A 15,914-nucleotide genomic window follows, 5' to 3' on the forward strand; every position below is an offset into this window, starting at 1 on the left:
GTGCCTTGGTGTGAGTTTGGGACTGGTTGGGGTGAGTTTCAAGTTTGCTCGAATCTTCAATTGAAGATTCGAGAAGGTGGAGTCTGATTAGAGCAATACAGTTAAGGGATTTGTGGAGAGGGTGGTTAGGGGGGTATAGGGTGTTATTTTGATGGTCACCGGCGTTGTTGCCGCCGGCTTTCAAGCGAGGGGGTTTCGGGGCGGCTAGGGTTTGGGAGGGGGTGTCCGCTTCTGAGTTTGGGGACGATGAGGTGGGTTTGGCTATAGGGGGTGGGGTAAGGTTTAGGAATATATACCAGGGGTAAGATGAAAACCTGGCCGTTTGATCTGATGAGATCAACGGCTTGAATTAATTCTGTTGAAGGAAACGGTGTCGTTTGGGTGCAATAACATGTGAGACCGGGTTGGCAAATGGGTCGGGTTAAATCAATGGATATAGGGGTGTGTTTTGAGCCATTGGATCGATATGGATTGGATGGCTAAGATTGATTGTCCACAAAACGACGTAGTTTGGCTCCTATACTACGTCGTTTCATCATCCTGTGAGACCTGAAGGTTTGGACCGGGTGTGGCATGGGTTTGGGCCGATTTTGTTTGGGTATTAGGTGTGTTTGATTTGGGCTTGAGGATTAGATTAGATTGCTCCAAGAATTCTTTTCCCTTTTCTTTTCTTCCTTTTTTCAGAATTTGAAATAAAATCCTAATTAAAAACAAAGGACCTAAATTAGCTTAAAAATAGTAATTAACTTTAAATAATACCTATCACAAAATATTTAAACACTAAATTAAAAGAAAATCACACAATTTGACCAAAATACAAATAATATGTTATTTTTTGTGAATTTTCATTTTTGTAAAATAACTAATTATTAATTAATTCCAAAAATATAAAAATCCAATTCTAAATGCAAATGCTATATTTTTTGTATTTTTAATGCATTAATAAAATAAACATGCACCCAGATCTATGCAAACAACAGGAAAATCACACAATATTTCCTAAAAATAATACATAATTAAAGAAAAGACCTAATTTTGGGGATTATTTTGGAGTAATTCGTATGAGGTAAAAATCACGTGCTCACAACAAGTACTCTTCTAAATCGATTGTAAGTCATTTCTAACTCGATTTCATTAATATTTAACATCTATCCACATGATTTCAACTCAAAATCAAGGGTTTTCATGGGGAAATTGGGTGTTTCGGGTAGAACTTAGGTTTTTCAAATTTTGGGGATTTGGACCTCGATTTGAGGTCCGATTTTAAAACAAATTATATATTTGGGTTCGTGGGTGAATGGGTAATCGGGTTTTGGTTCGAATTTCGGGTTTTGACCGTGTGGGCCCGGGTCAATTTTTGACTTTTTGGGAAAAATCATTGGAAAACTTATTTTCATGCATTGGAATTGATTCATTTAGTATTTATTGACATAGTTAAGTAACTTGTGGCTAGATACAAACGAATTGGTGGTGGAAACAAAAGAGGTAAAGCGGTAGTTAAGGCTTGAATTATGTTCGTGGCATCGAGGTAAGTGTTTGATCTAACCTTAGCTTGAGGGATTAAGAGTCGTGTCTTATTTGCTATGTGCTAATTATTGAGTACGACGTATAGGCATGGTGACGAATATCTATACGTTGGGGTCAAGCATACCCTTGAGTCTTATACTATGATTAATGTGACTCCGTTTTATATTGTTCATGCTTTATATTGTGATTTCTATTAAGGAACAAGACTTGTGAAAGTATCTTTGGTAATTGAACATTATAGAGCATTGGCTCAAGTTGAGAATCGAGTTGTTGAATATTGTAGAGCATTGGCTCAAGTTGAGAAATCGAGTTGTGAAGTAAATGTGAAAAAGAGAAGAGGTTTATTGCTTTGATATTATTTACCTTGACGGGACGTTATTGCTTTGATATTATTTCCCTTGCCGGGACGCTATTATTCATGATATTGCTTTCCCTTGTAGGGACATTGTTGTTGTGCTATTGTTCCCTTGCCAAGATTTTATTGTAATTTTATTGATACCCTTGCCCTTATTGCTTTGTGATTGTTGTTTGGGTAAGGAAGAGTGTTAAAGCACGAAGGGTGATGCCGTGCATGATATTTGTGAGAGTGTGTAAAGCACGAAGGGTGATGTCGTATATGATTTTGAGAGTGTTAATGCACGAAGGGTGATGCCGTGCCAATATTGTGAGGTAAAAGCATGAAGGGTGATGCCGTGCCGTACGATGTACAATTTCGTGCCGATTATATTGATTTTTATGGTGAGGACGAGAGAAAAAACACGAAGGGTGATGCCGTACAGATTCTACTGATTTTTATAGTGAGGACGAGAGTAAAAACACGAAGGGTGATGACGTGCACTTGTCTTATATTTCTGATTCTTTCTGGTAGTTGAACTTTGGTGATCCTTATATTTATCCGTTATTCCTATGTTATTATTTGATGCTCCCCGCATCATGTTTCCCCCTCCCATCCTTAACTGTATATTCTTGCTTTTATTTTCCGCTGTATATGATTTAACTGCACAGGTTTATTTGGTAGTCTGGTTCTAGCCTCGTCACTACTTCGCCGAGGTTAGGCTAGGACTTACCAGCACATGAGGTCGGTTGTGCTGATACTACACTCTGTGTGCAGATCCTAGTACTGGAGCTTACGGACCTTAGCTTTGCGTTTCTACCTTCAGTCCATTCGGAGATCCGAGGTAGTCCTGCAGGCGTCCGCAGGCCCTGGCGTCTCCTTCTGTCCCTTCATCCTGTTTTATTTAAGTATTTCAGAGACAACGTTGTATTTATTTTTCGGATTTTTATTTGTAGTATTCCTAGACCGTCTGTGAAATTGTGACACCAGTTCTGTATAGTTTATGCTTAAAGATTTGTATTGGTAATATTTAAATGGTTATATTCTGTTCTTTCGCTTATTAACTTTCGCTGTTTACATAATGTTGGTTCTTAATTGTTAAAGGATTAAAATGGGAAAAAGGTAAATAATACAAATGATTGGCTTGCCTAGCTTTTACTAGTAGGCGCCATCACGACTCCCGAGGGTGAAAAATCCGGATCGTGACAACGTCATTCAATTACCAATATGACTGAAGCTGGTTAAATATCATGTACGTGGGCAAGTGGTCTCAACATAATCGGTGGCCTAAAAATAAAATATATTTAAATTTCTTTTATAAAATCCACATAATAATGAGAGACAATGCGTAGGTTAGATGCACATTATGGTATTGAACTCTTCACTATACAAAAATTTGTATTAAGTGAACATGATAAAGGCTTAAGCCTATTATTCATCGAGTTTTGAACCTTGCAATATTTGCCTCAGGAATTTCTTAGTTAAAAAAGATAAGATACAAAAGAACTCGCTTTCTGATGTATGGATCAATCAAATGTGCAAAAAAAAAAAAAAAGAATAGCTAACTTAGAGAATTTGAGTTGAAATTAGAGAGTAAAATCATGAGAAACATGAAAAAATGCTATACGCAGAGGAAGAAAAATAGATTAAATGAGAATGTAAGTATATTATTTAATTTAATGAGAGAAAATATTTATCGCGTTAACTCACTCAATCCTAATTCTATCAAATTTTAAAAAGATATTAAAAAAATTTGAAATCTTTTATTAATAATAGTATAAATATACATTATATAATAGTATAATAGTATTTCATATTTTTGGGACCTTAAATATTTGAGGGTCTAAAGCAAAGGATTCACCTACCTTATCCTGGATCCGCCCTTGTAAGTAATTTGTGAAGTAAAGTTTTTAGTAGTTTGTGGTTCTTGAAATTAACCTGAATTTACAGATTAACATAAATTTGCCAAATTGAAAGAAAAGAACCTGAATTTATAGTAAATGAAGTGAAAAGTAAACTAAAACTAGGATAAGCAAATAGTTTTCTTTAAAAAATTCATTTTGCAAGACTTTATCTTATTTTCTCAAAAGTTGCTAGTGGACTTGTCATTCTCGAGAAGGTGCAGTGATGTTTCCTTTCATCTCTTTTCTTTTTATTTCCTCATTAACTTCTTTCAAAAAGAAGAAAATAAAAATAATCAAAAGAGAAAAAAATAAAGAAGGTCGTAGCTAGACTTGAGCAAGTCATGTATTTTACTAAATCTTTTCCTTTAAACGTGGTGTTTATTTTTATTTTTTGGGTTCTTTTCAATTTGTAGAATTTACTTTTCCATGTGTTCGTCAACATATTTCCACAACCGCACTTAAAGGCCAAATATAAAAATGGTAATAAAAATATACACTTTTCTGGTCAAGATTGGTCAACCTATTTTTTTACGTTAAAGCAATTATCATTTGCTCTTATTTATCCAACCTGTTTAACATTTTTTTTTCTCAAAAACAAAGTCTGCTGTTTCTTTTTTTTTTTTTTTTTTTTTTTTTTGTAAATATTAGTATTAAAATTGAAGCGTATTATATTGTAATAAATCTCCAATTAGTTCATACATTTTCATTGTTTATCTAAAATGAACTATCTATAATTCTCTCAAAATGGGAGTTACTTTTGTTCAGTACTCGTTACTAACTTCAGTTACTTAGCAGCGGTGAAAAATAAAAATAAAAATTCACAAAACCAAATATGTTTTCTCAAATTTTCAACCTTAAGTACATTGACTTGTTCTAAATATACATAAGAGTATGGTACAGTCAATTACTCCAATGAACGCATTAATAGGAACAGTTGACTGACTATTGAAGAAAATTTGATTTAAAGAAACATTTGATTACACATTCATATGCATGCATTAATTGATTTTAGTGTCATTCATGACCTTGTTGACTTATAGTAGCTTTGAAGCCAACTGGAAATTCACATAGTACTATTGTTTTTTGTTCCCCACTCAGTATCTAGTATTCTTATCTCCATTAAAACCTCGACTAATCTGATTTTATATCGCGTAAGGCTCATTAGAGGCAAGCGCTTCCTACAAGAATGTTTGTTTATTTTCAGAGTTCGAATAAAAAATCTTTAATTTCGTAGGAATCATATACATTCCATCACAATCCTCGATAATAATTCATAAAATCTTCTTCTTCTTATTTGACAATATGTACCAACTTAACGTGTTGTGGAATTTTAATAAGAGTACATACTTGGCAACAATAAAGTTTGTAAAGAAAAAGATATTCCCTTACTCATATATATGAAAATCTTTTGGATACAATGATTAAAGAAAAAGAGATGACAATTTCCTCACTTTTGCAGTTTCTTTTCAAACCAACTAAGGATGTTTTAAAGTAAAAGAACGGAAACTTAGTGTATGAGATTTCTTTTCTTTCCCTTTATTTTCCTCTCTTTTTAATTTACTTCTTATTTTCCATACTTTTTCCTTAATTTTATTTACATCAACAACAACAAACTACCCAATAAAATTCTATATGTGGGGTTTGAGGAAAGTAGTGTGTACACAGTCCGTGTCCCGACATTAACCCCTACGTTAAGAAAATATAGAGGTTATTTCCGATAGATCATCGGCTGAAAATTGTGTGAACAAAATGCGATGAATTCTGTCAAACTTGCCGCGTCTAGTTAAAGCCGTCACTGAATTGTACTGTTCATTAAGTCTTTTCTTCGTATTTTGATTCATTAGGTCCCGAAAATGCCAAAAATAATTTGGTATTTGCATTGTACTCTAAAGTGATGGAATGGACATATACTTAATTTTTGTCACGCTAATTCATATTTTTCTCATTCGTTTATATATTCACGAAAGAAATATGTTTTTCTTTTGCGTGTTTGTTGTGGATGCTTTTTCAAATTATATCTTTGTGTTACGATTAATCATCATACGCTTGACGTATTTGCATTCTCTTTTTTGGGTTATAACTTGTATTATTTGCCGTGTATTAATTAATTCATCTTTTCTCTTACAAAAAGGACTTATCTTTTTGTGGTCTTCAAACTGCGTTTCCTAACTTAAGAAAAGTTCTAAAGATCAAGGTGGGACTCAATTAATAAAGTCTCTATCATACATTACATCTCTTTCTTTCTTTTAACCAGGGAAATGAAAGTGTATTTGGTCCTTCGAAAATTTTAAAAAGTTATGAATGGCAGGATATATGACTTTTCTCTATGAAAACTAGGTTTGCGTTGAAGTTCGATTTTCAAAATTTCAAAACAAACGCGAAGGTGTATTCAAGTTGAGGACTATGGGTTCACGTGATCCCATACTTTTTTTCCTAAATTAATTTCTTCGAAATTACTTAAATATATATGTGTGAACCCATAGTCAAAGATTATTATGGTGCAATTATTATTGGGTGCACCTCTACAAGTAAAATTCACAGTTCAAATATCAAGAACGCTCTTGTTTTTTACACGGAGTATAGATACACACACACACACATATATATATATATATATATATATATATATATATATATATATATATATATATATATATATGTGTGTGTGTGTGTGTGTGTGGAAATTACTAAAATTTCAAAAAGAATAGTATAATTTTGAATCTATAATTTTAAAAGTGTAGTTGATCATGATAAGAGACTAAAGTTGAACTAATCAAATATAAATTCTGGATCTACTTCTTTACAATAGTACACCTATCCTCTTGAATTTTAGATCCGCATTTGGACTTTTCCCTTTGGAGAATGGAACAACTATTTTACGACAAAATGTAAAAGAACTTTGGGGAACGCTACAAAAGAAACCAACAAGGGAAAAAGATTGGGCTTGGACACATTGAAGAAGCGATCTAACACAATGAATATGCGCTATTATAGCCCAAAGAAGCTAACAAACTTGGAAAGAAGACCCACAAAAAGCTAGTATCCCTTCCGTTTTCTTGGTAAAAATTTCATGGGATGCGCTGTTTGGTTGTTCCTATTTAATTTATCGTACCTAATTTTGGGAACGCTTCAGAGTTCACATGGCACTTCTTCCATGTCTTCAACTTCTTCCGTCTTCTCCTCCTTCTGTAAAACTGCCATGGAAGACTTGTAGCTTTTTTTCTTACCATTTTACTACTAGATTCGAACCATCAAACACCATGAAAACCACCTAAAACCAGTTGCGAGTTTCATCGTGAAGCCATCTGAAAATACCATTGAAGTTTGCACTTTGCAATAGACGAACTTCATATCCGATACTGAAGTTGCACTTTGAAGCGATAAGAACTTTAGATGCCGATTCTAAAGTTGTACTTTGAAGCGATAAGAACTTCATATCCGACTATGTAGTTGCACTTTAAAACGATAGAAAACTTCAGATTCGATTGAAGTTGCATTTGAAATGATAGAAGAACTTAATATCTGATTTTGAACCCTAAATTTGTAACTTCATATATGTATCCTGAAGTGATCACATGCAAATTCTGAAGCGTGTTCTGAAGTGAGTACATTTAAATTAGGCGAAATGGCTTCCTGACCACTTAAACTTGTAGGGCTTTTGAAAGCCAATACACAAACTTTGAATTTTCCCATTTGAACACTCGAACTCATGATTCCCATAACTAATAAACACATCTGACCCTTGAGCCTATGCGCGTGTATTACACATACACATACGTGTCCATCCAGTCAGCAAATGACCAATCCAAAAGTAAGACCCCACCCAACTAATGACATGTGTAATTTTTAAATAAAAATTGTCACCTATATTTATATTTTAAAAATAAAATAAATACAATAAGAAAGAAAAACTTAAACCCTTCGAGCTTCTTCTTCCCCGTTCCTTCCCATCATCCCCCCTCTCCCCACGCCTGCAACTCATTCGTCTACTTCCATATCAGCACTTCCTTCCTAAGTTCTTCTTCGTCTCTCCAAATTTTTCTTATTCTTTTCTAGCTAGGCAAATTGCCGGAATTTTTTTTCGATCAGTACTGTCGCAGAATTGGTTTTCTTTAAAGTTGTGACAATTAATTCGTTGTAGTGGCCAATCGGCGTGACCTCCTCAGCAGCAGGAATCGATTAGCATTGCTCTTGGGCGATTTGGACCACTGGAACGCCATCTCCAACCAACTGGAGCCCGCCGAAGAGTTGTAGTTCATCAGAAGTGGCGATTCCTACAGTGAAATCTCCTGATTTTTGGTGGAGAGGTAGTTCTTGGTGTGGAGAACAATCTCTACGGTTTGGAATTGCAAGATTGAATAGTTAAAAATTGAAGAATAGTCCGACCCGATGAATTGAAGTGGCTTTTCTCTAAATTTGATCTGATGAATTTTTCTATTTTTTAACATTAATTATTTTAATTTTTCTATTTTTTTAAATTAAATATTTATCATATTCACGCGTTTAATACCGGTGATTAACACGCAATTGGCCACATCAGCTATAATATTGCCACCTAAGCATAGTCAACGGTCAAAGATGTTTATTAGTAAACATTTTCTCAAGTAGAGGTGTTCAAATGGGAAAATCCAAAGTTCGTGTATCGGCTTTCAAAAGTCCTACAAGTTTAAGTGGCCAGGAAGTCATTTCGCCTTTAAATTAAAAAAATTCAACTTCGGGTACCAGTGGCCCTAAAATCAGGTATTTGTGCACTTGGTCCATTTTCCTCGCATTTTCTTTTGGCCCAAAATTCATTTTTCTTTTCTGATATTGCTACTTTATCCATCAGAATTATAGGCAACGAAAGAAGTTTTGATATCCTAAACAGCAATACTGCCATATAAATGACGGAGAAAATTACAACAAACAGTTTCTAGGAAACAGCTACTTCACGTACTAGAATTACTTCAATTATTAGCACAGTCCATCTTTGTAATCCAAGGACTCTTTAATCAGCCGAATATAGAGACTCTTTTAATTTTCTTGGCTCCTTTTGTCACAATTCACGGTATTGCAATGCACATTCCTATAATGTACAATTGCAAAATTATTTTTGTCACAGTAAAGTAATTGAACTATGTGCGAATTGTTTCAAGAAAAATTAATAATTTTATGACTTTATTATTATAGTGGATATAGTTCAGTGATCATTCTGCCTATCTAGTAATAGATCAACAGGCTTTTTGCCAGCATAGTTTCTCAAGTAATCAGGCTATTAAGAAAATTTCAAATAATTCAGTACTTCTTAGTAACTTCAATCTGAATCAACTAATTAAAGTATAAAGATACAAGTGTAAACAAGACATTCAAACTACAAAATTTACAATTGCTAAACATACTTCTGATAGCTACAAACATACATCTTATTATTTCTATTGAACTAGGCTAACTAATCTACAATTCTCTCACATGTTGACTTACACAAAACCACTTACTACAATTTTCTTACACTTATAATATGACTTATCAACAAAAGCATGAATAAGCCCAGTGTGATTTCTTAGAAATGTAAGGAGAAACATACTCCATTGCAGCAGATGAAGTAGAAACCTTTTGGGATGGAACAAGAACCTCTGTCTTTTCTGAGGCAATTCTCTTTGCCACAACATTAGTGTAGAAAAGATTGGAAATTGTTGGTACAAAAACATCAGCTTGTGTACATATTTGGAAGTCGATAACTTTCTCGAACTCAGGACTTTTGGTTATTTGGTATTTAGCCTTCTCATATGCTGGAATTATAGCATCCTGTTGCAAGTGCATGATACGAAGAGTTGTTCAATAATCAAGAAATCAAGGGATTGCTTAAAAAAAAAAAGGGCAGCCTCTTGCACGAAACTCCTGTTATGCGCTATGCGCGGGATCCGGGGAAGGGCCGGACCACAATGGTCTATTATGCGCAGCCTTATCTTGCATTGCTGCAAGAGGTTGTTTCCACAGTTCGAACCGGTGACCTCCTAGTCACATGGCAGCAACTTTACCAGCTACGCCAAGGCTCCCAAGTTAAGGGATTGCTTGTTTTGATCATTAAACTAATGTAATTTAACTATATAAGCTTAACTTCAAATATTCTTTCACTTATATATTCATAATTAGGTTATACTCAAAATAGAATTGGCAAGTTCTTTTTACCTATTGCATCGGGTGATGGGGCCGGGAAGGGGGAAGGGAACAGTAAGAATTGAATCGACACCTATTGTATAAGAGACTCTGATCAGTACCACTATACTGTAAGCATTGGTGGGCAAATGGTCAACTTTTTAAACTTTTTTTCTTCTTCTATTGAATAGGGGGAGGGGACTTGAGAATTGAACCAGACACCTATTGTATAAGATAATCTCATCGGTACCACTATAGTGTAATCCTTGGTGGACAAATCGTCACCTTTCTTCAAAAAATTTCCCCTATTGAATTGGCGGAGGAGGATAGTGAGAATTGAACCGACACCTATTGTATAAGAGAATCTCATCGGTACCACTATACTGTAAGCCTCGGTGGACAAAGGGTCACCTTTTTAAACTTTTTTTCCCTATTGAATTGGGGGAAGGGGATAGTGAGAATTAAACAACATTCAACTTTTTTCCTATTGAATTGGATGAAGGGGACAGTGAGAATTGAACTCACAATTATTATGCGGGAGACTCCCATCGGTACCAGTAGACGGTAAGTTTTGGTACCACTATACTATAATTAAGTTTTGGTATTCAAATGGGAACTTAGAAACAAGAAAATCAACATTTCTAAAAATTACTAATTCTCCAACCATTTATTATTAGTTAATATATAGCCAATGTAAATAGGTAGAGAAATTTACCTTGGTGAAAGTGTTGGGGAAGATCTCTCTCAAAGCATCAAGACTTTTATGCCATCCATTTTGAGTCAAGTAAATAGTGGTATGCCTTTGAAAACCAATCTTCTTCAAAAACTCACCAATCTCTTTAGCATTATAACAATGCTTAGTTTTAATCACATTCCCTTTACACATACTTTCCAAAGCCTCAACCTTCAAATCCAAAGCAACAAATTGTCCATTTGTTTTATAGCTCAAACTTCTTAGTGTCCCAACCATTGTACTAACCAATTGATTTAACTCTTGTTGCAAATCAAGACTCCCAAATATTGCTAAGCATGCATTAGGGTCCATCTTTATATTGTGATCTATCTCTTTGGCCTTTGCCAAATTTGAAGATTGGAATTCAGTTGAAAGAAATAAGTTTTTTTTGGCTTTGAATATTGGCTGAATTTTGGATGCAATGAAATCTTGGTTGACCATACTTGGCACCTTTATGTTAGTGATATTCACTTTTGATGATTCCATTGGTGGATCTTTTACAACTTGAACTATGCCATCTAAACTTGTCATGAATCTCTTTATGTCATAAATATCTCCAAATTGCCTAAAAGTAATTTTTGTTAAATTAGTCAAGTATAAACAATAGATAACAATGACATTAAATACGTAATTCAAGTTATGGCTTATGACTCAAAGGAACAGAAATACATATATGCATTTTAACCAACCTGATTAGACCTTGAGTAAGATACTATTAGCCCTCGTTTGGCCATAAATTCTGGCAAACTTTTTTTCAAAATTGTTTTGAAAATATTGTTTGTTCATGGAATATGATCTTTTTTGAAAAGAATTTGAAAGTTCCAGTTTTTAGGTGAAATTTTTTCTTCCATTCACAAAACTGTAACTTTTTTTCAAAGAAAATAATGCATGTCCAAATGCAACTTCAACTTCCAAAATTATTTTTCAACGCAACTTCAAAAACTCTTTTTTGAAATTTCAACCAAATCTATGTCCAAACGCTAGCTAAAATTCTTCAAGAAAGTCTTCATTATTCTGAAACGAATTTTCCTTTCAATTTTGCACTATTTTCGTACTCATTTTATTACAAAAAAAAAATTAGTCAATTTATAAGATTGTACATCTACCTTATTAAATAATTTTTCCCCTTTTTTTCTTTTCTTTATTTGAGTTGCTAAATAAGTAAATATATATATATATATATAAGTAATAATCCAAGAAAACTGAAAATAAATGACTAATTTACCTCTTGTGTCCAGTTTTGGTTCCTCTTATTTCAGGAAGGACTAGAGTTGCTCCGAGGTATTTGGCCACAACCACTGCATCAGCAATCTGAGGTGCATATTGGATTTGTAAATACAATTAAAGGCCTTGAAAATATAATATAAAAAAAATTAAAACAAAAAGCATCTGCTCATGACTATTGATTCGCATTACTCATTCGAGATAACCTTCCTTGAATTAATACGTGAAATTAATAAACTCAAAATTTAGGCAAATTACGTTCTATAGTAAATAAATTATAATAATTGTGTAAAATTTATTTACCATGTAAGCAACGCGAAGTGAATACGTCCGGTGAAAAAAAAAGGACTCTTTGTCAAAAAGATTGGTTTGAAAATTTAATTTGAACTTCTCGTTTTACTCATAGTAATAACTTTTTACAATCGCACTATTTTTGGCCGCAAATTTTAAAAATATTATAGTCATACAAATTTTATGACATATTTAAGATCTTATTTTAATTTTTAACTAAATTTTGTGTCAGATAAAATTACAGTCATACAAAAATTGTTCGCTTTTTGTAAGAAAGAAAGAAAAAGAAAATTAATGCCAGCAAGTTGACTCGTGGCTTCCCTTTGCCTTGACAGGTGTAAATATCCCCCCTCCCCGCTTATTTTTCTTTTTAAATTTTTTTAGAAAGAAACTTCTTCCTTACTTTTGTTCTTTGTGATTAGTTTTTCAATTTGATGTCTAAAACTGGAAAAGAGAGAGAGAGAGAGAGAGAGAAAGAAACAGCAGTAGAAAGGAACTGAAAATAAAGGAAATTAAAAGTTACTTGTGTGACATGATCTTCAGGGCTTTCTGTAAGAGTGAAGAAGATGTAGCCTTTTGATTGCTCTTCATTTACTGAAAAATCACAAGAACAAAAAAAAAAACAGAAGTTAAAATTAAAAGAAAACTGGTGATTTTGAATGACTTCTCGATCATTCAAACAGTGACAGATGTTTTCAATGTGTCTAACGTAACTTTGAAAATTTTCTTATTCACTTACACCAAATTAATTATATTATTTTACAATAGTTAGGTGATAAATTGATGTAAATATATACATTAATTAACAATAATTAAATAATAAAAGTGTATGTAGAATAGACATGTCAACTTATTATTAGATTGGTATAAACATCAAGTGTGATAAATTCTATCCGTTAAAACTTAGAGTATGTGTTCGTCACGAACAGTTCGTGTGACGTAGAGATCACGGGTTTGAGCCGTGGAATCAGCCACTAATGCTTGCATCAGAGTAGGCTGCTTGCATCATACTAATTTTGGGGTGTGACCCTTTTCCGGACCCTGCGTGAATGCGGGATGCTTCGTGCATTGGGCTGCCCTTATCATTTCAAACTTAAGATTATTTTTCTTTTTATTTCTTGCCTTTTTTTTTTTTTTACCTTTTTGTTTTTATTGGGGTGCAACTAGTTAAGTAACGGCAACTTACTTGTCAATGGCTTCCTCCAGCAAGGTTTTAGGGAATGACTTTCCATCAGAAGTGATCCTCTACTTGTATCTGACAGTTTAATAAGGCTTTGCTTCGACACTTTAATCACATCATATTGGACAGATAGATTTTCCTACAAAAAAAATTATGGAATAACTTAACTAAAATCATTTGGATTAAAAGAGAACAAAACATAGCTCAGTTAACTCTTGTCATAGGAATATATGAATGAGTTTACCTAATCAATATTCACCGATGGTGTAAAACTTTTTACACTATAGAGTCACCTTTACTTTTTAAAGTAGGTAACTTGCCTTATTTCAAGATTATAAATTTCATTTTTATAGATTGTTACCAGTAAAAAAATTTTGAGTAGCATAATAGTGGAAAAATATCTTCGTTATTGGTGTATATAAATTAAACTATATCTAAATATACTTCAAGGCAAAAAAATAGAGTAGGGTTTAACTTTTATACGCTCTTTATATACTGTCAGTCGTCAGCTCACCTTAAAAATAACTATTTATAATCAATAAAATTAATAGCCTTAAAAATTAAGACAACTAACTTTTTACAACAGATTAAATTGCACCGACAATGTAAAAAATCACTTATGCTATCACTACATATATGATAAATCTATGTATTTAATCAATGCTGAGAATGTTCAGTTCAAATTATGCCGCTTTTCTTGTGAATTATCCTGTAATTATCGGATCACTGAAATAACTAAAAAAAATATTAGATTATATTAAATTAATTAAGTGCAGTGACTTAGTATATAATGCACCTAATTCTTCATATCCTTTTTCTTATTTTTGTGAGCCTTTCTTGTACTTTCCTACTCATAATTGAGCGTTTGAAAGAAGTTACCAAATTTCTTTGTTTGAGTCCCTACAATTCTTCAGAAACTTTGGCCTTTTGAAAGGAAAAAGAAAAGATAAAGTTGAGAGTTTTCATGAATTAGAAAACGTCACGATGTTAAACTGATCAGGGAAAGAATACCATGCATGTATTTAATATCTTTTAGAAAGATAGCGTTATATATACTCTAAAACAAGTCTAGTCTAGTACGTTAAACTATAGTACTATATATCACAAGTATAGAACCATTTGTTGGGACTTTAATTTTCAGGTACCGTCTGAAATAAAATTTACTCTAAAATTCTTCTATTTACATCAACAACAAGCACCGAATAATCCCATAAGTGGGGTTTGAGGATGGTAAAGTGTTGCTTCCGGTCAAAGAGCAAGATTAGATTCTGAAAAATACGTACTAAACCATGTACATAAAAAAAACTTATCATATTACCCCAAAGTAGTGCAAAAGGCAAATAATAATCTAGTTTTTGTATTTCTCCTTTTTATTTTCTTTTTCTTGCGCGAGCCTCAACCATAGTCATCTTTTACTTTTTTAGAAGGCAATGCTAACATCATAAAACCTAGTTTGCCAACTAGTTGATGCACAATTTCTAACAGTTAACTGTAAAAGCAAAGGTCATATAGTCAATAAATAAAAATAAAAATGAAAAAGGGTCATATAGTCTAGTCAAGTTTTTGTGAAACTTCATCATCTTTTTCTTCTGATTCTAATCTTCTTGTTATTTCATTAACATTTGGAGCTTTGGAACATATTAAAAATCCCAGTTTACGAATTAAATTCTTTCTTTTTTTTTTGTTGCTAAAAACATATATACGTTAAATAAATTCTCATTTGCAAGTATAATAAGGTTAAATTCACCTCCAACAAAGGGTTCAAGATTGGAAGATTGAAAACATGGCCTGTTTTTAATCATCTAGCTCAACTTTATAGCTGGAAAATCACTAGCTAATACTAAGTATAAATGGAGAAGTTGTAAAGATAAAGGAAAGGGAAGAACACAAATTAAAGAAGTAGGGTTTAATTATATTCTTACCACAACAAGTGGATCAAAATGGTCTCTTTTAACCATATTGCAAAGCATCATAAGCATAGAACCTGTTAGTAAACCAGCCACCACTTGCCTTACATCTCTTGCCATTTCCTTCTCTTTACTCTTTCCCTCCACTCTCCTGTCTTTTTTTCTCTCTCCAACAAGACACACACACACACACACACATATATATATATATATATATAGAAGAAGATCATACCCTCCCCTCTATCCCACTTTATATGACTCTTTTTTTTTCTCTAAAATATATATTTTAAACATTTTAATTTTAAACTTCTTATTTTATTCTTGTCGAGAGAATTTTACAACCATTAAAATATCATTATAAGTTTAAGATCACAAGTTCCCAAGTTATTTTACTATATAGCAAAAATCTTTCTTTTATTCTTATGCAATCAAACACTATCATATAAAATAAAATGAGAATGTCATGTTAGCCAAACTAATGTGGTCTAGAATAATTATAAAACCAAGAGTGCATTAACAATTATTTTCCAATCTACCCTTTCTTCAATAAAATGATCTATACATACAATTTCTAAGAATCATTTCCATGCTTATTTGCATTTGCTAGATTAAATAGGGGGTAATTTAATTTGATCAAATATATAACTCTTATAATTAAAGTTCTAATCAATGTATGAAA

The 15,914-nt window shown here is 32.9% G+C and overlaps 1 protein-coding gene across 1 annotated transcript; it reads right to left on the bottom strand.

Moving 5' to 3' along the window:
- Positions 1 to 9,074: 9,074 nt before the first annotated feature.
- On the bottom strand, positions 9,075 to 15,477 carry LOC104233598 (protein MANNAN SYNTHESIS-RELATED 1-like). The gene is made up of 6 exons (XM_009787018.2): positions 15,251 to 15,477; positions 13,335 to 13,467; positions 12,672 to 12,742; positions 11,859 to 11,944; positions 10,616 to 11,198; positions 9,075 to 9,549 (listed from the first exon to the last, which is right to left on the bottom strand). Exons 1-6 carry the CDS (start codon positions 15,353 to 15,355, stop codon positions 9,271 to 9,273), a joined length of 1,257 nt encoding a protein of 418 aa, XP_009785320.1. The 5' UTR covers positions 15,356 to 15,477; the 3' UTR covers positions 9,075 to 9,270.
- Positions 15,478 to 15,914: the final 437 nt, after the last annotated feature.

The sequence above is a fragment of the Nicotiana sylvestris genome, chromosome 11 (assembly GCF_000393655.2).
Source record: "Nicotiana sylvestris chromosome 11, ASM39365v2, whole genome shotgun sequence".
Lineage (NCBI taxonomy): Eukaryota > Viridiplantae > Streptophyta > Magnoliopsida > Solanales > Solanaceae > Nicotiana > Nicotiana sylvestris.